Source organism: Stigmatopora argus, chromosome 6 (assembly GCF_051989625.1).
Source record: "Stigmatopora argus isolate UIUO_Sarg chromosome 6, RoL_Sarg_1.0, whole genome shotgun sequence".
Lineage (NCBI taxonomy): Eukaryota > Metazoa > Chordata > Actinopteri > Syngnathiformes > Syngnathidae > Stigmatopora > Stigmatopora argus.
In genome coordinates, this window is record NC_135392.1 from 3,491,262 (window position 1) to 3,515,663 (window position 24,402).

Genomic DNA, 24,402 nt, shown 5'->3' on the forward strand with positions numbered 1-24,402 from the left:
CCTGGTCTAGGTGCAGGCAACACCCTTGTTGTGCAATCCAGAAATCGATTCATACTGTATCTAAAAAATACCACGTGCAATTTTTTTTCTTAAGATTTTCCCTTCAAAGTAACACATTTGTACTCCCTATAAAAACCATGAATATGGAGGTAAAAATTATGAATCAGGGGGCGGCTTATACGCGAGAAATTGTAAAATTCAACGATTTTAAGGCAATTTTAAGGGTGTGGCTTATACGCGGAGGCGGCTTATATGCGAGAAAACACCATAGTGAAAAATTGATGAACTATGTTTCTGATATTTACTTTAGATTTTTTTTAAAAGATTTTATTGACCCTGATTGGCAACTGCTATGTTCGCGAATCCCTTCAGTAAGATTTAAGGCTTTGAATAATTCCGACTCGACTCATCTTATTAATTTCATATTTCATTTTTTTCTACATCGGATTTTATTCTACCTCAAAACTAATAAAGACCATATTTCTATGTGCTCTGAAGGACCTGTGGGTGTGGCTCTGGCTATGGGAAAAAAATAAATATCATAGGAACTGTTATCTTCATCTGGCAGGGATCAGCGCTGTGTATTATTGGTCAGGTCCTATTACACAAACATTGTGGTGGTGTTTGCAGAGAATATATCACATTGTACATGCACATAAGGCACACACACACCTACACACACCTACACACACACACACAGAAGTGAAATGCAGCAGTAGATATATTCACAAAGGCAATCCATATCTGCTGTGCAGTGCACCATCCCCCCATTACTCTCTCTCTGTTTGGTTAGGCATGCATTCATGTGTGTGTGTGTCTGTGTGTGTGTGTGTAGACAGTTACTGTGAATGTTCTCATGACCACAGTCCTGACACAGGTATCTGGTTGGTGGGTTTATTATGGGTGTAAATGCGGATTTTTTGGACGTAGAAATATTGAAATTTTTTGACCGAGAGATCATTATCCATCGGTTAATGTGCTTGCTTGGCTTTCCATTTCATGACCTTCAATGGAGGATTTTGTCATGTTTTTTTAAGCGTTAAGTATTTTACTGAATGGAAGATTAGTAACCGGGAAACTAGTTAAACAAGTGTACGGATTCGTTTTTGTTTTGCTGTTTGTCAAATCTTGCATGGAAAATTGAACTTGAAAGTCAGAAAGCATCCATTCAGAATTGTCTTTTCTCTTGCGGCAAAGCGTGACCGGACGTTTCGTCGAAAGACGTTTGGTCCCCGGACGTTTGGTCGACCGGACGTTTGGTCGACCGGACGTTTGGTCGACCGGACGTTTGGTCGAACGGACGTTTGGTCGAACGGACGTTTGGTCGAACGGACGTTTGGTCGAACGGACGTTTGGTCGAACGGACGTTTGGTCGAACGGACGTTTGGTCGAACGGACGTTTGGTCGAACGGACGTTTGGTCGAACGGACGTTTGGTCGAACGGACGCTTGGTCCCCGGACGTTTGGTCGACCGGACGTTTGGTCGAACGGACGTTTGGTCGAACGGACGTTTGGTCGAACGGACGTTTGGTCGAACGGACGTTTGGTCGACCGGACGTTTGGTCGACCGGACGTTTGGTCGAACGGACGTTTGGTCGAACGGACGTTTGGTCGAACGAGTACCGCGGCAAAGATATGCTAGCAAGGTTATTGTTTTGTGTTGGTTTCAAATATTTTTCAAGTAATACGTGCTTTTCTATTATTTGGGGCATTTTGATTGGATTTCAAATTTAAAATGAGCATAAGCCAATGAAAGATATGTATTGAAAATGTTTTTTTCTAATCATTTTTTTAAATGGATGACATATTTGCTTTGCTATTACACAAATATGCATCTGTATTGTTTATCATGGCCTTGCTCAAAATATCTTCACAATAGAGTTTTATATCCATCTCTCTTTTTATCTCTTTCTTTTCTTTCAATTTTCTTAGACTTTAATGACTAATTTCCAAGTCTGTCAAGTTCAAACACACAATGAAACCGAAATCTGTACCAATTGATTTAATATTCTTTTTAAAAAATATATTTATACTACATTATATCAGTCAACACAAACCGTGTTTAGCAGAATTAGCTCTTGGCATTGGCATTAACGTTGCATTTATATATTTTTTTCTTCTACTGTCCAGTACATATTTGAGGTCGTTGATATGATCCAATCATTTTATTTAAAACCATCTATTTGCAATGGCTTAGAGCACATGTGTCAAAGTGGCGGCCCGGGGGCCAAATCTGGCCTGCCGCATCATTTTGTGTGGCCTGGGAAAGTAAATCATGAGTGCTGACTTTCTGTTTTAGGATCAAATTAAAATGAATAGTATAGATGTATATTAAAATTCCTGATTTTCCCTCTTTTAAATCAATAATTGTAATTTTTTAAACATTTTTTTCTGCTTTTCTAGTTCAAAAATCATTTTGTAAAATCTAAAAATATATTTAAAAAAAACTAAAATAAACATTGTTTTAGATCTATAAAATGAAGAGTATAGAAGTATATTAAATTTCCTGATTTTCCCCCTTTTAAATCAATAATTGTAATTTTTTAATCATTTTTTTCTGCTTTTCTAGTTCAAAAATCATTTTGTAAAATCTAAAAATATATTTAAAAAGCTAAAATAAACATTGTTTTAGATCTATAAAATGAAGAGTATAGATGTACATTAAGTTTCCTGATTTTCCCCCTTTTAAATCAATAATTGTCATTTTTTAATCATTTTTTCTGTTTTTCGTTCAAAAATCATTTTGTAAAATCTAAAAATATATTAGAAAAAAGCTAAAATAAACATTGTTTTAGATCTATAAAAAAACTGAATATTAAGGCCTTTTAATCCAGTTCTTTTAATCGATTTATAAAAATAAAACAAATCTAAATATTATATCTAAAATGGTCCGACCCACGTGAAATCGAGTTGACGTTAAAGCGGCCCGCGAACCAACCCAAGTCTGATACCCTTGGCTTAGAGAATATTAGGAATTTTCAAAAAAATGTTTTTTTAGGCAAGAGAGGACGAAAGAATTAAAAAATACAAATGCCGTTTTTTCATTCAGGCAAATCGACTCTTCACTTTGTCCCTATTTTTTCGCACTACTTTTTCCCGACATTTTCTCAGCCCAAATAGGGCTCCCCTCACTTTAACTGTTTACTTTTTCTTGCCATATCATCTTTCTCCGACTCTTATTGAATCTCTAACCTTGGCCCAGTCTTCCGTTTTTCTTTTTTCTTCCTTATTTTCAGTCTTCATGCTGAGCAAAGCTACTCGAAGCTAATGGAAATAAGAGAATTAGTCATTGGCCACATTGACGTCAGACTATTAAACTCGATTTAGCGACGGGTAAACACGACTAACCTGCGAGCATGCGTGGCTTTCATTCCACCGAGAGATCTTACTGTATTGGTACTGTAAGATAATTACAGTCCACTTAGTGCAAATGACCGCTTTGTGACCACGGAGAAGGCAGGCACTTTTTTTTTCTTGCCCTGAATGTAGATATTGTGTGTTATTATGCCCTCGGTGACTCCACTTTGCTCTTTGCCGGGCTGTGTAATTATCTTCTACTTTTTTTTTCTCCATTGCCCATGGAGCGACATTTCGCAGGTGGGAAAATAGGCCATTTAAGAGTCATCGCCGGCACCCCCGACGCCACGTAAAGTCGTTTTTTTTTTTAGAGCAACAAAGGAAGGGAATCCGTTTTTTTTCTTTTTTTCGCCGATGCAGATTTGAGAATTGTTCCCGTTCTTGGAATAAAGCCATTCATGTTTCAAGGAGAACTTCCATTACAAGGCCAATGAGAATAGGAATGGAAATGGAGATTTAATTGGGTGGAATGGTTGTGGCATGGGCTTTTTTGGGGGGTCTTTACATTAAATTTAATCGGGATATATTTGGTAGAAATGAAGTTAGAGCAGAAACTGCCGGGGATTGGATCGTCTGTGTTCGTTATATTGTGAGGAAAACGTATATTATTTTTCATTTTGTCCTGATGTCAAGCTATAGAACAAATTGGCGTCAAAATTTAGGCACAAAGGTCAAATTCTGCCCTCTAAAACATTGTCTGGGTCCGCAAAAGTAAATTTATATTTTTTACTAAAATGAATATTAAAGAATATTTCAGTGTAAGAATCAACAACAAAAGAAATGAGGGAAAATGTGCTGTTTTTTTATTTTACTAACATTTTTAGAAATTTGAAAAAAGACTTTTTTTATATTGATTTTTTTTAAACTAAAAAAAAAAAAATAAAATACAAAATAAGTTAAAAGTAGAATCTTAGCTGGGGTTTTTTTCCATTTTTTTTTTTAACTAAAAAATTAAAATAAAATACAAATGAAGTTAAAATTAGAATCTTAGCTGTTTTTTCAGGTTTTTTTCATTTTATTTATTTATTATTGCTACAAGAAATTTGAAAAAAGACTATTTTTTTCTCTTGATTTTTTAAAACTAAAAAAATAAAATAAAATACAAATGAAGTTAAAAGTAGAATCTTAGCTGTTTTTTCTGTTTTTTTATTAAAAAATTAAAATAAAATACAAATGAAGTTAAAAGTAGAATCTTAGCTGCTTTTTTTCTGTTTTTCTAACTAAAAAAATAAAATAAAATACAAATTAAGTCAAAAATAATCTTAGCTGTTTTTTTCCATTTTATTTATTTATTATTGCTACAATAGTCGTCGTTTATCGGCAAAAATCACCCAAGCTTGGTCTTTTAAAAAAAGATACTGTTAATCGCAATTAGTGGCGGTGAATGAGTTTTTTACCGTAAACGTAAAAAAAAATACTAGTATGACTATTGTTCTTCTCATTTCCATCTTTTCAATGCAATGACAGTTTTTATTTCCCAGGTATTTGTATGCAAACTAGTTTACGCAGCCCTCTCCCACAAGACGAACCCTCCATACCCTCACCGACTTGCCATCGTGCCAAAAAAAACATTCAAACCATCCCGAAACCGTTTTGCACTTTGCCACACGGAGGCCAAGAGGCCACGACTGCCGATTCAAAGCGCCAAATGAAACATAACCGAGCTTTTAGCCCTTCCCGCGAAGACAGCGGTGTACCCCAGGGCTAAATGAAAAAAAAAGCAGCAAGTGGGTGAATGTTTAAGCGAGTGCGCCGCCGCCGCCGCCGCCGCTCCGACGGAGCGGAGGCAAGTGTTTTAGCGGCGGAAAGCGGCAACGGAGCCCGTGGTCTATTTGGCTGTCGTGCGATTAACGGCGAGGTCGCAGCCAGAGGCTCGCAGCTTGCGAGACAGACGCGCAAACAGAACTGCGCCAAAGCGTTTGTCTTGTCTCGCACTTTTTTGGCAGCCGCCACTCGCGAGGAAACAAAGCGCAACGCCCGTGAAGGCTTGTTGGGGCCGAGATTAAATACAGCTGCTACTGTTAGGTGGAGGAACCGGGCAGGTTGGATTGAGACGTGGGACATCTGTGGAGGCGCTTTTAAATAAAAATAAAAAAGGAAAATACTGTCTTGAGGAAGAAGCATGTTGAAGCAACAGGCGGTGTTATAACTGATTGGTCAGCTGAGCTATCTGATGAATGAGGAAAGTTCTTTCAGGGTAATGAAGCAATGAAAAACAGAGAATACAGTAATCCCTCAAATACAAACATGGCCGCAATCATTGAAAAACTGCAAAGTAGGGTCACCCCTATTTAAAAATAATAATTATATTAATTCTTCAGTGTTAAGTCCTAGTAGCAAGAGTGGCTTCTGGTTACAAGTTTCAGTGTGGATTTTCACTTTTTTTTTTTTTAATTAAAAAATAATTATAATAAAAAAATACCCAAAAATTTAAAAATTACCCCAAAAATTACCTAGAAAAAAATATGCAATGTAGTGAAGCCGTGAAAGTTGAACTGCGAAATGGCGAGGGATTACTGTATACGTATGGGACTTCATTTCTTTGTTAGAGAAGCCCCACCGGACAGGTGTCCAATAGGCGGCCCGCGGGCCAAATCTGGCCGCCGCATCATTTTGTGCGGCCCGAGAAAGTAAATGATATCTGTTTTACGATCAAATTCAAATGAAGATTATAGATATATAGGGAATATTTCCTGTGTTTCCCCTTTTTAAATCAATAATAATTTGTACTCTTGAGTATCTAAAAAGGATCTTTTGAGCTATCAGCACAATCGATTAATCAATTAATTTTTGGCAGCCTAGTTGGACGACATAACAAGAGTCTGACACCACTGCTCTAAATTATGAATAATTAAGAATGAAATCACTTGACGAGTCCTCTACAATCCACGTCGTAATATAAGTTTATATTTGATTGTAAGATTACTGCCATGTTTCCATAAAATCATTGCTTTGCTCTTGTATATTGAAAACAACTTAAATGAAGGTGAAAACAGCAATAGATTAGCCACGATTGTCTTAATAATCCTATTTTTTTAGAAAAAGCATACATAAATACATTATCATAAGAAAAAAATTAATAAATTCATTTTTTAAAATAATCACAACTGTGTGAAAGAACTGTATTTTACCCCAAAATTGTGACCTTACAAGATATTAAAGTTATTTTTTTAATGAAAAGTCCAATTTTTGTACAGTGAATACAATTATTGTAATGTGAAAAAATATTTTACCAGTATTGTGTTTTCAAATCCACTTTACACCTTTTATTAAAACAGAAAGAAGCACTGTCGGAAGAGTGAAATTCTCTTTGACAGTTTATCACTCTGTTGTGCCTTTGTCACTTTGTAACTAGCGTACAGTCACAGTTTACACACATACACACACACACACACACACACACAAACCCACCCACAGTTTGAAGCTTGAGGCACGCTGAGAGGAAAAGTGTGAGTTACACAAGCTTTGACAAGGCCTAATTATGCGTGTCTCTAATGAACTGTAATTACTGACACGCACCAGAGCGCCGAGGTCCGTAAGCCGAGGACTTGTAGTCATTAGGATGCCGTCCCTCCATTGTTTCCGCGGCGACTGACTGGGGAGCTGCTTTCTGCTCCCCGTTGGGACCCCCCCCCCCCAGCCTCTCGCTCGTCTAATTGTTTCCTCCTTTCTTTGCAGTTTGATGGTGACAACATGTACATGAATGAAAACAACCATGAGTTCCTCTCGCCCAGCCAGGTGAGTGCGCGAAAATCTTCGGATTGTTGACGTTCTTCGCATTAGCGTCAAAGAAACACGTCGAGCGATTAAGATTAAGATGGTCTTGTGGGGTTTGGTTTTCCCTGGTTTGTTCGTTGAGGTGGAAAGAGGGTCTTAAGTGTCGTTTTAGCTATTTTTATCTGTTACGATGCCATGCTTGGAACTTAAAACAGCTTTAAGGGGGAGAATTTTTATCAATTGATGTGCAGTAATCCCTCAAATATCGCGGTTCATGTAGACCAAGGGTGTCGGACTCGGGTTGGTTCGCGGGCCAATTTAACGTCAACTTGATTTCACGTGGGCCGGATCCGCCATTTTAGATATAATATTTAGATAGTTTTTTTATATAAATGGATTAAAAGAACTGGATTAAAAGCCCTGAATATTCAGTTTTTTTATAGATCTAAAACAATGTTTATTTTAGTTTTTTTTAATATATTTTTAGATTTTACAAAATGATTTTTGAACTAATAGCAGAAAAAATGGATTAAAAAATGACAATTATTTATTTAAAAGGGGGAAAATGAAGAAATTTAATATACATCTATACTTTATTATATTTTAATTTGATCCTAAAACAGAAAGTCGGCACTCATCATTTACTTTCCCGGGCCACACAAAATGATGCAGTGGGCCAGATTTGGCCCCCAGGCCGCCACTTTGACACATGTGATCTAAAACAATGTTTATTTTAGCTTTTTTAAAATATATTTTTAGATTTTACAAAATGATTTTTGAACTAAAAACAGAAAAAAATGGATTAAAAAATTACAATTATTGATTTAAAAGGGGGAAAATCAGGAAATTCAAAATACATCTATACTCTTCATTTTAATTTGATCCTAAAACAGAAAGTCGGCACTCATGATTTACTTTCCCGGGCCACACAAAATGATGCAGCGGGCCAGATTTGGCCCCCGGGCCGCCACTTTGACACATGTGATGTAGACCAAATAATCGAAAAATCGCAAAGTAGGGCACCCCTATTATTGAGTCCTTGTAGGTTAGGTTAGAACTTTATTTCATCCCGTATTCGGGAAATTTCTTGGTTGCAATAGCAAGACAGACACAAGACACACAAGACATTGTAGAACTAGCTAAAAAAACTGGAGCCACACACAGGAAGTCCACAAGGTGGCGTTTTCTGCAGACTTAGACTGAGGTTACCACACTGTCCCTCAGTAGTCTGGAGGTTTTAAAGATACGCTTACGAGTTTCAGCGTGGATTTTCATATTTTTATGAACTTTAAATTTAAAAAATAATAATTAATAGCGGGAAAAAAATCGCAAAATAGTGAATTCGTGATAAGTAAAGACACGATAATCGAGGGATTACTGTATTCATGATGTTGGTGATTAGGGTCCCCCTAAATTGAAGTACTGCAACATAAAAATACATGAATACTCAAAGACATATTTTTTATCCTCTGTGAGGAACGATTAATAATTGTGCCTCTCTGAGATTCTTAAAGTAGAAGCTTAATGAGAAATTTGCAATTTAAAGGAAAACGGGGAGGAAAAAGTAATTTTACTTTTTAATTATGTTTGGCAAATACATTTTTCTTCATTATAATATATAAATAAACATGGCTATTTCTGTCACTGAAAACGCATTCCAACAAGGCTTTCTTGTTATTGTTTCAGAGGCTGAAATTGATTAATTATGGAGTGTTTAGGTTTTTCATTGCGAAGAAAATGAATGAACTTGCATGGTAAAGCACCGCTGTATTTATTATTTTTTTAAATATGACATCATATTTTTAAAAGTGGGGTGATAGAGTCTGCCTATCCCATTAGAATTCATTCTTTGGTAAATGAATGACTCGATCTAGTGGATGAGAAAACAGTATTTGCATTTTATCACTTTATCTTGCTGCGTTTTTGGGCACATTTAGAAAATAATCATAAGCAGCAAGCGTAGCGCTAAAGCTGACTTTCACATCACTTCAATTGTTTCGTTGTCATGAAGCGAGGCCTCACTTTTGAGTGATTCAGCTCTTATTGCAGTGGATGTTAGAGTGGAGGAGGTGGGGGGTCCGGGGTGGGGGGGGGTGCCGTTTCTATGCATGGCAACCCTGCCCGTCTCCATTCTCTGCAGTAGCACAGCTGGTCCCCAACAACTGGACGAGCATATGGTTGTGTTTGGACAGGCAGATTTGTCGGAGTTTGGGAAATAAGCCCATCTGACATCCGCGGGGGGAGCTGGGAATTTGTCTCTGTCAATTGTAATTACCACAGCCGACCCAATGGCTACGCTAGTTTTGCGTTCTTGTTGAATTTGCTGGTTTTTTAAAGCGGTTAATTTCTTAATACTCCGTTTTATTAAAAGCTTGCTCCGAGCCTGAAATGAGACAAGAAAGCTAGTCGGGTAATGGGTTAGGGTTAATTTTTATTTTTTTTATTTTTCGAGCTGCTTATGGTCGTGAAGGTCGCGGGGGTGCTGGAGCACGTCCCAGCCAACAACGCGGAATAAGCGGGGAACACCCTGAATTGATTTTCGGGGCTGGGGAGAACACGCAAACTCCACCCAGGTATTAAACCCTCAACCTCAGAACTGCGAGATTGAAGTGCTAACCACTTCCGCACCATTCCACCCTGTGAACGGACGTTTCGTCGAAAGACGTTTGGTCCTCGGACGTTTGGTCCCCGGACGTTTGGTCCCCGGACGTTTGGTCGACCGGACGTTTGGTGGAACGGACGTTTGGTGGAACGGACGTTTGGTGGAACGGACGTTTGGTGGAACGGACGTTTGGTAAAACAGACGTTTGGTCGCCGGGTTCGCTCGCCCTCAAAAATAGAGTTTACTGTTGATATTTTGATATTAGATATTTAGATATTAAACTCACTCTCTTTTTCTCTCTCATGATTATAATTTTGAGAGCTGGTTTCAACATAACAACCCGGCGACCAACCGTCCGTTCTACCAAATGTCCGTTCTACCAAACATCCGTTCTACCAAACGTCCGTTCTACCAAACGTCCGGTCGACCAAACGTCTTTCGACGAAACGTCCGAGTACCGTCCCACCCGATCAAAAAGTTCCAATCATTTAATTAAATAATCACAAATGAAGTAGCGTTACAGTGATGGAATTCAATTTATAGCATGAAATCAAAGTATTTGCCAGAAAATGTGCAATTATATTTTCAATAAAATGGTTCACCACCACTAACTTAATCCAATATATGTTAAGCCTTCAAAAGATGAACTTTCTTCTACAGTTTTGCATTTAACGAATAGCAAGGCATTCCAGAGAGCTAATTCCATCTATACAAGCTATTTTAAAAAAAAAGCAATATTGCCTTGAAATCCTTTTATGACATTCTTCTGTTGTTTTTCTTTAGGTCTATTGCAAACTAAATTAAAAGAAAACCAACTAGAAATACAAGTAAATAAATAAACAAACATGACCACACAGTAAAAGTTAGCGTAGAGAGAAATGAAAGCGCTTGGGGGATCATATTTATAAACTTACTTAATTCTTGAGGAAACATTACCTCATTCCCGACATGTTGCGGCTTTTAAAAAAAACTACAAAAACAAAATCGTAGCGCCCGAAGCTGACTTTCCTGTTCTCGGCACTTCATCATCCTCCACTTGTTTGACTCCCCCTCATTTGCTCCTGTTTCTCGCAACTTCCTCTTTTTCTCCTTCACACCTCATTGCATTTAAATGCATTTGGGTCAGCGGCTCGGCGCGCACAAGTAGAAAGTGCGGATGCCAATATACGCAGTCAGTCAGTCAGTCGCACAGGATGTTCTGAGCTCAAGTCCCGCTGCCTCAATCCAGCCACGCCTTTCTTTTGTTGCTGGATTTTATCCCTGGTGTTGTTTACAGTCTATTAACACTTTATGTGGCCCTCAATTAGTATTATTTGTAAGTCTGCAGCCATTGATAGTCTAAGCCACGTGTCAAAGTGGCGGCCTGGGGGCCAAATCTGGCCCGCAGCATCATTTTGTGCAGCCCGAGTAAGTAAATCATGAGTGCCGACTTTCTGTTTTAGGATCAAATGAAAATGAAGAGTATAGATGTATATTAAATTTCCTGATTTTCCCCCTTTTAAATCAATAATTGTAATTTTTTAATCCATTTTTCTGTTTTAGTTCAAAAATCATTTTGTAAAATATAAAAAAATATATAATAAAAGCTAAAATAAACATTGTTTTAGATCTATAAAAAAGGGAATATTCAGGGCTTTTAATCCAGTTCTTTTAATCCATTTATTAAAAAAAAATCTAAATATATCTAAAATGGTCCGGCCCACGTGAAATCAAGTTGACGCTAAAGCGGCCCGCGAACCAACCCGAGTCTGACACCCCTGGTCTAAGGCATTTCGGTTAATCCATTTTAAATTGGACGTGTAGTGCCGTCAACGTGGATTTTTTTCCACTTTTTTCATCATTTGAAAATTTCGTAAGTAGAAGTGTACTTTATATGTCAATTCTCTAATTCGTTCCACGGTTCCAAAAACTACCAACTAAACCCGTGAAAATTGGTCAAAGTGTCCCAATTTTGTGTAAAAGATGTAGTAAGGAAACACACAAAAATGAGAGAAAATTATAAGGAAATGATTTATTAATGTCTTAAAATAAGTAAAGCATATGAAAATGTGCCCTGCGCCGCTGAAATATCTCCCTCCGCGGCCGTTATAGATGTCATAACCATGTTTGTCTGCCAGATAGCACAAGAGCCCGTTCTACCAGGGCAGAAAGCTGTCCACTTTGTAGTACATTTTAGACTTTTACGTGTGCCCAATGTGTGTGTGTGAGAATATGTCCCACCAAGTTTTTAATCGCTTAATATGGGGAATTCTAAATACAATAATGTATAAGGAAATGCATTTACTTTTTGGAGGATTTCGTAACTTGGATCGTTTTCGTATCTTGAGTCATTTATTTGCATATAAAAAAATTGTAACCTGAAACGTTCGTACCTAGAGGCATTCGTAAGTAGAGGTATGACTGTATTTACATTTTCAAAAATCATAGTTTCGGTACAATATCGTCATCAGCTGATAACACGAAGCCAGGTTGTGGAATCGGATTTTGTTAGCCCAAGAAATGCTATCGTGCAACGCTACTATGAAGTCTCGTTATTGATGATACGTGCCAACTAAAAATGTAATGTCTCTTTTTTAGCAAAAAAGTTGACTTACATTCCTAGTTTAAGGGAAAGGAACATCTATTCTTGTCAGCTGCAGGCAATGAGTTAATTTTGGATCACTCCCTTTTCATTTTGGGGTACTTCTAGGTCACCTTGTACATTTTTTGGATCATTTCCTATTGATTTTACGGGATTTTAGAGTCTGCTTCCAGTTTGTGGTGTTGTTTTTAGGCATTTCCAGGTGACGTCCTCTTAGTTTTAAGGCATTTTATGATTCCTCAAAAACAAACTCATTGATGACAACCCAATGATGGAGCCGTTTTGACTGCAGGGGTCGAAAGATAGGATAGAAAAAGAAAAAAATACAAGCATTTGATTCAGTTTGTACAGTATGAATAAGCTACAAATTGCCCCTCAGGCAGAACAACCCCGCGGGCCGGATCGGGACCCCCCTACGGGGCCGTACGATTGACACCGCTACTCCGACATCCCCAAGCCTGCAACTATATCAAATTTCATTACAAATATGGACTTTGGATCAGTCTGTTTTGCGTGTTTAGGATTTTACTCAAGTTCATGCCCCCCCCTCACGGTCTCAGAGAGACACAAATTCACGGTTCCTGTTCTTTGCCGTCCCCCCGCGGCCATTCGTCGTCTCCAGACAAGCTGGAAAATACCATCCCCGTCGCCTCAAAAGGCCCGCGAACATAAACACCTCATCGTTGACAGTTTAATATGAGCAATGAATTTTGGAGTGCCTTTTTCCCCCCTCCTGGCGAGTCCTTCGAGTGAAGTGGGATTTCACAGGCCGATTGTGAGCAGCGGTGAAAAGATTGCGTTCTCACGGCATCACGGACGAACTGAAAAAGAAACTTCATCAGCACTTTACCTTGACGATTCTCCGCTTTGATGTCTTCTTCCCTGACTTATGAATCCCTTTAACAAGACCGCCGTTTGAGAGGAATATGTCATAAAGGGGGGGGGGGGGGTGCTTGAGCAAATGGAAGAGAGGAGGCTGAGCGAGTCGGATGAACTACACGGGGGAATAATTCCGCTAATGGAGTGACTGTTTGGATATTCAGCAGAAGTAGGAATGGGAGATTATGATCTTGCAATTAGCGTAACAAGCTTTTATTGATTGGCTGCCGTCGTAGCATCTCTGCAGCCAAAAAAATAATAATAAAATGCAACGGCGAATGTGGTTTTAGCATGCTCGACGTGTGGCGTGTTTAGCGAGCTAGACTCTCTAGTTTGGGAGTTAGCATCCGGCGCGTGGCATCAAAGACCGAAACATTATGGATTGCCGAGTTGAAAGGAGCGCATTTGCATTTCTTTCACTTTTAAGTTAATACGTTGCCCTCAAAGTAAAAACACAGGTACGGGAAGGAAACATCTGGTGGCGAATGATTGAATTTATGTTTTAGTGGCTCGTTTGCTTTGACAGATCACTGATTTGTCTTTAATTACTGCAGCAGTAAGCACATGTGGCAGCTCACTGTGAGGCTTGCTTTCATGTATATTAAAAGAGCCAGTAAGGAATCATTTTGGTTTAGATGGTATTTGGTGCGCCCCTTGTAGTCATGGAGTGTGCGGTGTACCCCCACTATTTGCGGGTGGGGGGGCAGAATAGTGAATTCCCATTAAAAAAAAATACTGCACACTCAAGATCCCAAAGGAATGACTTTAAGTTATGTCTTCAGACATTGTTGTACCCTTGAAATGACCCTACGGTAACTTTTTTTTTGTTTTGAAGAACTTATTTTCTGTTGTAAATTTTCATATACAAATTGCAGTATGTTACTTGTAATTCAGTTTAGTGATGATAATAATCCCTTTGATGATGATGATGATGAGTGATTCAATCCAATTACAAAAAGATTCCCTTCATTTACAAAACGAGTCACTCCAACTCCATAATGGAAGGATTCAGGATTGCCTTTCATGATTTAATATGCATCGTTTCAATGGGGATGCGACTCCAGTTTTTATGTTTAGTCGTGGTACCTTGAGATACAAGCTTAATTCGTTCCGGGACTGAGCTCGTATGTTGATTTGCTTGTAACTTAAATGAACGTTTCCGATAGAAATGAACTAGAAACAAATTAATTTGTTCCAACCCTCTGAAAAAACACCAAAAACAGGATATTGGATTGGATTTTTTTTTTAATTTGTTCTAATTCGTCATCTATTAACAAAGTAACAAATAACTAGTTGTTTAATAATACTAAAATTAGACGGATTTTGCAATGGGGAGAGAGAGGAGAGACTTTTTGCATGGCAACACACTCGTAACATAACATAAACAAATTTAAATGAACTTGGATTATGATGGAGACACACTCAAAAATAAGTTTAATCTAACATTACACTAAACTTAATTCTAATTTTGTTTTAAATTTTGATACCTTTCTTCCCCCGATTGGCTCTATTTGCCCCGCCTCCACCCTGAATTTCAGATGCAACCTATCGAGGGTTGTTTGCTTTTGTCTTCCCTTCAAAATATTCCCAAAATGATGCACACAAATGTCTTCACAATAGGATAACGCACGACCACTTGCCAACGAGAAGTAGTATATACTCCTCTCGTATTAGCGATTGCTCCGCCATTCGCGCTGACTAACGGGGAAAAAAAAACACTGAAAAAAATGCAATGCTCCGCCCAGTGCTCATAGAGACATTACAAAGATGGAGTTGCGACCAGAAAGACAGTGGCCATGATGTTATTATGAGCTCGTATATCAAAATTTGTCTCGTATCTCAAGATAAATATTGGCCCGAAATTTTACTCGTATCTCAAATTCCTCCTATGTCAAGGCACCACTGTAAAATCAATCGTAGCACATTATCGTGAGATGAAATTGCTTGTATAGTGATTGAGTTTTTTATTTTTTTTGTACCCAGCAATTGAAAGCAACTAGACCGTGGTTTACGCAGCAAATCTCGCCAAAAGCTGCAACGCAAGCACTGTCGTAAATGGACGGATGGGCGAATTTGACAAGGATCGAGTGTCTAACATAGTCTAATATCGCCTCGTGACGCCATTGTCGCGTCTGTCCGCTCGTCGGCCAATAAGATGCGAGGAGCCACACAAACAGATTAAGGCGAACATTCGTTTCGTCTCATTACTGGGGGGGGGGTGACGGGGGTGAGTGGCTGGAAAAACGGGTCTTACACAAATATACGCCCATGTTCGATGTCACGTCCAGCCGGGAGAGCTTTTAAATGGACACGGTGCGTTGAAAGGGTGCTCGTAAATGACAGCGCCAGCCAAGGCCACGGAGAAAAAGCGAAAAATGAGAGAGCGAGAGAACCAGAGCGCTTTCCATCTCTCTTGCAAATATGCCTGCACATCTCTTTGCTTTGTTTCGCCGTCCCTGCATTGTCAGCACGCCGGCTATAGAAATATTTTGGCAGGCAGCTGGTTGTTTTCATTTTCACAAAAGATGTATCTGAGGGGGGGCCAGGCGAAGGGAAGGTGCCGTCGGTGGGAAAAAAATGCCGTCGTTTAAGCAAAAAAAGCGGTACATGGTCGATTGGTCGCCGGTCTTTCGGCCGCCGGTCTTTTGGTCGCCCAGAAGGTTTAGTGATAATTACCATTTAAATCGTTGCTCAAATTCCCTGAATACAAACTGCGAATGACTATTTAGTCATACTTAATGCCCTCGTAATTATTAGGCTAAAGTAAAGCTCCAAATTTCTCGGACTTTTATTGTTTTTTGTTGGAGAACTTGTTAAGACCCTGACTGACGTAGCTTCTTAAAGGTACAACGCATGTCTTTTGGTCGCCGGTCTTTTGGTCGCCGTCTTTTGATCGCCGTCTTTTGGTCGCCGTCTTTTGGTCGCCCGGACCGCGACAACAGGCGACCAAAAGTCCGGCGACCAAAAGACCGGCGACCAAAAGACCTCCGACAAAACAAGGTAAAACAACACGGTCTACACATCAATAAAAGCCAACAATGGCCCTGAGCAGTTTCACTGAGCCGACGTGTGAGTAGAAGAGTTTGTATGTACATGCGCTGTCCCTTTAAGAAGCGACGTCAGTCAGGGTCTTAACAAGTTCTCCAAGAAAAAACAATAAAAGTCTGGGAAATTTGGAGCTTTTCTTTAGCCTAATAATTACTAGGGCATTAAGTATGACTAAATAGTCATTCGAAGTTTGTATTTAGGGAATTTGAGCAACGATTTAAATGGTAATTATCACTTACCTTCCGGGCGACCAAAAGACTGGCGACCAAAAGACCGGCGACCAAAAGACGGCGACCAAAAGACCGGCGACCAATCGACCGCACACGAAAAAAGCGGGATGGAAAGTGGAGAGGATGGCTCGTGTTGGAGAGGAAAAATGAAAATCGGTAAATGGAGGGTGGAAAAAAGCAGAGGTAAGAGATCAACGTGCAGGTGAAAGGAGGAATTAGGCTGAGGAATCAATGAAAACCGCTGCAGAACCCCGCCTCCCGTCCAATCTAAACAGCAGGAGGAAGCTGTAAATCAAACTAATGTGGCCGAGCTGTAATTCAGACCAGCAGGGCTCCGGCACTGGCGCGGGGAGCCAAACGGCGGGAGTTTACAAAAGGCAAGTGCTTTAATCAGGGCGCCGATCCGATGATACCAGCCCCCCCAATCACTCGGCTTCCTGTCAGTCACACACGGCTGAAGCCGGACCAATGGCGGCACCGCCACGCGGCCAGACGTTTTTTTGGAGGGGGGACCCGGCCATCAAGGTTGGGAGTCATCCGGGCTGGAAAGGTTGCGATGGGACTTTAATTCAGAACATGGAGGCATGAATGTGATAGATTTGTTAAAGGTTGGACATAAAAGAGTTCAGGGATCGGGTTCGACAATGGATCATCAGAAACATATGGTGGGAAGATGAGACTCGCGGGGGGGAGGGGAAACCTTAAACCCGCTCTGCTAGAGTAGAAAAACTGAGAAATGAAGTCGGATAACAGTTTGGTTTTAGCTTACAAATCAGAAATGATCAGTGTTGAAAGTGAAAAAGGGGATAGACAGGGATTTATTACATTGATTTGGGGAGGGTGGTCTTTTGAAAAAGTATCTTTCTTGAAATAGAGAAATTATTTTTTTCTGACGTGTGGTAGTTAAGACAAAAGTAAATGAAAGGCCTTTTTTTTCCAGGTAGCAGAATTGCTGGCACTGCTCTATTTTAGCCAATCAAATGCAAGTATTCAGACTCCCCGCCTTTAATTGGTGACATCAGTTATTACCATTGCACTTTTAGTCAAATTGATCAATACTCATAAAATGGCTTCGCGCGCAAGGGTTGTGATTTTTTTGGGGTGATTTTGCAAACTCATTTAATTTTGATTTGTTCTTTTGAATCTAAATGACCACTTGTTGAAAAAAAAATACCCGGGTATATTAAATGATTTTTGCTTTTTTGAGCCTCCCGTTTGTTTAACCGTTTAATATACCCCTGCCGCTTAATATACCCGGCCATATATTAAACGGCAACTCCGCTTTTTTGCCAAGATTTGTATGGTGTTCATGGGGGCATAATTATAGATACTTAAGTTCATTAAAATTCCAAGTCGGACTTTATTCAGCAGTAAGTAGTTTTAATCTGAGCAGTAAATAGTTTGTCTGCAAAACGTTGATGCACCCTGTCACGGCATTAAATAGTGCGTAGTGGATCATACCTTCCCATTTGTGCGCCCTTTAATATACCCCTGCCCTTTAATATACCCGGGTATATTAAATGGGGGGTATATTAAACAACAAAATACGGTAGTTTTGTCAGATGAGTCTCAAATAATATTACAGCAAGCAAGATGGAGCCAAAGTCACAATGTGTCGCTCACTGCCAGACTTCTCCAGCTTTTCTATAGCGTAGTGTACATGTGACATTTGAGAAAAAGAGTGGAAGGCGGGGGTTCACGACGCCAAGACGTAGCAACAGGCGAGTTCATTGACACCAGCAGCGCGCCGTCCCCTCTGCTCTCCGCCAGCCTCGCCACAAACAATGACGACCGGGAACACAGGGACGCAGATGTTAGAGTCCTGCTGGCACCAGCTGTGCCAGTCTCTGATACACAGCCTCATGGACTCTCCGCCTCGGAAGGGGGGCACTTAAGAGCACAGTGATGCTAGGCTACGTTCCCACCACAGGGGGGCACGGACAATTGGGATGTTATCGCGTAGCCGTTGCTATCGCATAAATATGTAACGACTCGTAGTGTGAAGAAAACGCTAACATGACGCCGTCAGGGGTCACAGTGTTGACGGAAGTACCGTATTTTTGGACTATAAGTCTCATCAACCAAAAAATGCACGATTAAGAAGGAAAAAAAACATATATAAGGCGCACTGGAGTATAAGGCGCATTTTGAGGGAAATTTATTTGATGAAATCCAACACCAAAAACATGCATGTCATCTTGAAAGGCAATTTAAAATTAAATTAAAATAGAGAACAACAGGGTGAATAAGTGTACGGTATGCTAACGTTACATGACTGACATGCCTGGTCATGTCAGTAACGACGTAACATATTAAAAGATATTCAGATAACTATAGCATAAAAACATGCTAACAAGTTTTACTCCAAATCACTAAATCTAATGAAATCTTCATCCTCAGGGTCACTTTTAAACAACTCCCCCAACTCGGAAGGTAGATAATTTCACACATAAGTCGCACCCCCGGCCAAACTATGAAAAAAAAACGATTTTTAATCCGAAAAATACGATAAATCTGTCTGCTGTTTGTGACAATTTTGGCTACTCTTTTTTAGTTTTAATGCGGAATAATTTTTGAGACGTTATGCACCGATGCTTGTTCATATTTGCTGTTGTCTTGTCGAGCAGTGGTAAAGTTTCTCTTGGTTTCAAGTTTAGTCCAGATGTGGACTGGTGAGCGTTCATAGATTCATTCATTCATTTATGCGTTCACTTCAACACCACTTGGGGTGTTGAAAAATACCAATTGGAATTATAGACACATGAAAAAATATTCTAAATAATTGGAATTGACCTGCGGTATGAACAAAGTGAAAAATTGGAATGGTGGAGAATAGCAACCCAAATAGCTTTTTTTTTTAAATCATTGCACTAACGTAAATTATCAAAAGTTATATAGGTAAAAGTACTGATTTGTATCCGGATACAATATGTGATTGCTAAAGTATCGGTATTCGTGAATTGTTTTGACCCGATCACTTATCACCAGAAATAGTTTGTCATGGGGTACATTCATTTTGCAGTACTTTTGTATTTTAACGGCTATTCAGTTTTAAATATGAATCAACTAATGATAAACTGAAGAATTTTTTAAGGCCTTATATTTGGACCCCCATCATCATCATCGCACTGAAATAGTAAATAAAATCTTTTTTATATTAACATCGCATCGAAAGTGGGCTCGATCATTAATATTTTTTGGTGCATCTAAGTACAGTTGAAAAATTTAGTATAATAACAATGGCGATGTCATTTTAGGTCATTCCAGAGAGGTAAAAAGAAAACAGGACTATGCATGAATTTTTTGTAAGCCTTTTAAGGACTATTAAGCTCACCGAACAAGGCCGAGAATCTAACACCCCACCGTTTGTTGAAAGCACAGTTATTTGTGGGTGACAGGATCCTAACAATTCCACCAATAATGCCGGTTTGTCTGCGTGACTGCACCATCAGCGCTCGCTTTGTTATTCTCCGCATTGTTCCAGTCACTCAGTCCACACGCAGCCTTTTTTTTTTTTACCCCTTTTTCATTTTTTTTATTCACCATTTACCTTTTCTTGCAACAATTTGTTTTGTCATGCACACACAGTAGCGCCATTGTGTGCATGCTAATAGCCAGTGAGGTGGGAGGAAGAAAAAGAAAAAGCAGATGACTGAACTCCATTTAAAAAAGAGAGTGCTGGTGATTTTTTTTTGTTATTTTTATTAGGGTTGCACGCGCGAGTGCCTGCTGCGCCGAGCTGATAGTCGCCAGTAAGTTAAAGAAATGCCAGCGGAGTTAAGAGAAAGGGGGGAATAAAATTGTATGTCTGCCAATGTAATCCTAAATGCGCCCTGTCAGGCAGTAACTGTGATTATGCTCCTCATTTGAAACATCCTCTTCCTTCCTGTGCCTGCCCGCTAAACACACAGCAGCCTCGACATGACCGTCATTCGGCACCATCGAGCCTAGCATGTGGTTTATTTTCATCATGGTCAGCTTTATTAAAAAAAAAATGGGGTACACGAATAGCCACAATCGAAGATATGGAGGATGTGTGAAAGGTTTGGAAGTACAGTGGTACCTCGAGTTATGAGATTAATGCGTTCCGGGACTGAGCTCGTATTTAGGGTCGATTTACTCGTAACTTAAACGAATGTTTCCCATAGAAATGAACTCAAAACGAATTAATTTGTTCCAACTATCTGGAAAAAACACAAAAAACAGGATATTGGATTGGAAAAACATTTTTATTTGTTCTAATTCGCCATCTATTGACAAAGTAACAAATAACTAGTGGTTTAATAGTATACTAAAATGTGTTTAATTGTACTAAAATTAGACGGATTTCGCGGAGGGGAGAAAGAGAGATACTTTTTGCACGGCAACGAGCTCGTAACATAACATAAACAAATTTAAAAGAACTTGGATTACACTCAAAAATACGTTTAATCTAACCTTACACCAAACCTAATTCTAATTTTGTTTTAAATTTTCATACCTTTCTTCTCCCGGGTAGGCTCTATTTTTATACAGAGTACATAGAAGAAGAAATACAAGAAGCGAAGTACAGTGGTACCTCAAGATACGAGCTTAATGCGTTCCGAGATTGAGCTCGTATGTCGATTTTCTAATTCGCCATCTATTAACAAAGTAACAAATAACTAGTGGTTTAATATTACTAAAATGTGATTAATAGTATTAAAATTATACAGATTTCTAATTTTGTTTGACATTTTGATACCTTTCTTCTCCCAGGTTGGCTCTATTTGCCCCGCCTCCACCCTGACTTTCAGATGCAACCTATCGAGGGTTGTTTGCTTTTGTCTTCCCTTCAAAATATTCCCAAAATGATGCACACAAATGTCCTCACAATAGGATAATGCACGACCACTTGCCAACGAGAAGTAGTATATACTCCTCTTGTATTAGCGATCGCTCCGCCATTCACACTGACTAACGGGGGGAAAAACACTGAAAAAAATGGACCCGGAACGCATTAAGCTCGTATCTCAAGGTATTAGTTTATCTCAAATCCTCTGCTATGTTAGCCATCGTAAATGGGATGCCTGCGCAACATTTCCAATCACTAATTTGTGTATGTTGTGAACACTAAAATCCATCTAGTGTTGTTTTCGATACAGGAATGCCTTCAAACTGGGCACAGAAATCGATCTACCTAGACATTCATTGGGCAGAATAATGGAATCAATGGATTTTTACGAACAATTGTACATTTAATAATATACTGATTTTTTTAAACATAGAATGGCAGAAGTATACACTGAAATTTCAATTTGGAGTATGTTAGTTTTGGCCTAAAATAATGTAAGTGCATTTAATCATATTAAAAAGTTTTCACTTTACATAAGAGAAGCAGAACATTTTACAGTGGGTTCATTAGATTGTTTAAAGTGGAGCTGTTATTGTTGCATTTAAATTATGGGGTCAATCTGTCTACATCTCAACTAGAGCAGCTATTTTTATTTGGAATTTTGTTTTTTCTTTCATGAAAACGTTTGTATTTGTGCCTCTTTTGCAGTCGTTGCCTTTAAATTAAGTGAAGACCTGATTCTCAGATGTACCTAAATGATTATTCTTTATTATTAGGTGTATTAATTGAATATTTTTTCCGCTTTCCCACTTGGAAAACAGTCGAGATGGACAATTGTAAACGTTGAACCTGTTAAATATTGAATCACTGCTTTATATGTCGTAAACATCAAGTTTGAACTTTAACTTCCTTCATTGTCCTCCATTGTAAAGAACTGGTATTTGACATTTAAGGTCTTCTACTGTAATGGAGTTCTCGAGAATGAGGTTCTTTCGCCCGACTTTCAGTTCAGTTTACAATTAGTGACTGTTTTTAAATGGTCATCTGTTTCTCTTGAACTCGATGACTGACATGTGGCAAGTTCGCAAATCTGGTTCTCGCCGGATGTCAACGAAAATATTATCCAGTTCCTTGCTATCATTAACAGAATCTTTGAGTGTGGGACAGAAGGGTTTGTCAGGAAAAACGTGACTCGGAGTGAATGTTCCACACGCTCGTTGTGGTCTGATGAGTGGCTTTTAAAAAAAACTGAGCTAATAAATTACAGAGGCCTCGTTATTGTTTGATATGGGTCTTTACGGACATTCGATGTTAAAAAAAAAACTGATTTAAGCCATTTGTTTGGGAGGAACGTGGGAGATAGTACATTTAAATGAATATATAGTGTAGTGTTCTAGAATGAGAATTAGCGGTGTTTCAGTTTTGTTGCAATACTCATCGGATTTATGGTTTTTATAGGAGTCGTATAATTGTATTGTGACTTCGTATTTGTGCTTGTTGGTAGTGAATGGAATGGTAACTGGTTTTGTAAAAAGTGGAGGGGATATAATGAAATACAATGGGAAAAATGTGATGATTAACCTTTTCTGGGAGAGTGGTCACTTCAGTGAACAGCTATTCAAAGGTTGACATTTTAAAAATTGAACCCTTTATAGGGCAAATGACTGTTTTTGTGTCATCTAAAAAAATGGAGGGAGGGGTACTTTATACTTTTAACCTTCGGAAAGGAAAAGTGACTATTTTTGGTCATCTAAAAATTAACATTTATTACTACATGTATTTTTCATTAGGAATTTCTTACATTATTTTTATATTTTGGTCGCCTTAAAATAACATTTATTATTACATGACCTCTTTATTAGGAATCTTTGGTATTTTTGACATTATTTTTATATTTTGGTCACCTAAAAATAACATTTATTACATGTAATTTTTATTAGGGATCTTTGGTATTTCTTACATTATTTTTATATTTTGGTCACCTAAAAATAACATATTATTGCATGTATTTTTTATTATGAATCATTGGTTTTTCTTACATTATTTTTATATTTTGGTCGCCTAAAAATAACATTTATTATTACATGTATTTTTAATTAGGAATCTTTGGTATTTCTTACATTATTTTTTATATTTTGGTCACCTAAAATATTTGTTATTATTACATGTAGTTTTCAAAAGGAATCTTTGATATTTCTTACATTATTTTTCTATTTTGGTCACCTAAAAATTTACATTTATTATTACATGTATTTTTCATTAGAATTTTTTGGTATTTCTTACATTATTTTTATATTTTGGTCGCCTAAAAATAACATTTATTATTGCATGTTTTTTTTATTATGAATCTTTGGTATTTCTTACTTTATTTTTATATTTTGGTCACCTAAAAATAACATTTATTATTACATGTAACTTTCATTAGAAATCTTTGTTATTTCTTACATTATTTTTATATGATTATAATACACGTATGCTAAATTACTGAAGTGAAAATGAATTTAGACCGAAATACAAATAAAAAGCGGGTTATTTTTTCATACTGTTTTTAAGAAGTCCATACGTTGACGTCCAATTCGTTAAAACTGGGACGACTTGAGATGAATTAGTGCGAATTAATTGTGTATGTAAGGGTTAAACAAAAACATGAGTGAATACATAATGTCATTTGCTTTTGCCGACCACCCAAAAATCACATTCTCGGCCCAAATCTGGCCCCCGTGCTTTAACTTTGACACCCATATTGGTACTTCTGCGCATTTCTAGAGTCCTTCGTATCCGATATTTTTTTTCTCTGTTTGCACTAGACACGGTGGCTATCTCCCGAGAGTAGAGTGGGTGTACTGCATGTAAAATAGATGGATGGATATTATATAAACGTTTGTGTTCCTGTTGAATGCTTCGCACTAATCAAAGAGGGAAGACGTGACGCTGGGAAGCAAAAAGCAGCAACAGGAGTACATGGGAGTCTGTGTTTATTATTTGATAAAGGCCTCTCCCGTAACCTCGCCACATGTTGGGCAATCGCCCCGGACTCGGCTTGGCTTCGGCCGGCCGCGTGCCACTTTAAATCAGTCGATGAGAGATGGCCCGCCCTCATCTTTTCGCAACATGCATTAGTACACCACTCAGAGACTCGTGCCGCCCGAGGTTAAACACAAATTATATCATTTCT

At 38.5% G+C, this 24,402-nt stretch overlaps 1 protein-coding gene across 3 annotated transcripts in view; it reads left to right on the forward strand.

Annotated features, from left to right (window-relative positions):
• Positions 1–24,402, forward strand: part of tox2 (TOX high mobility group box family member 2) — a 134,528-nt gene that overhangs the window by 66,160 nt on the left and 43,966 nt on the right. For all 3 annotated transcript variants that reach the window (XM_077603000.1, XM_077602999.1, XM_077603001.1), the window contains one exon: positions 7,036–7,095. In XM_077603000.1, the coding sequence (XP_077459126.1) occupies positions 7,036–7,095 (60 nt within the window). The remainder of the gene's footprint in view (positions 1–7,035; positions 7,096–24,402) is intronic.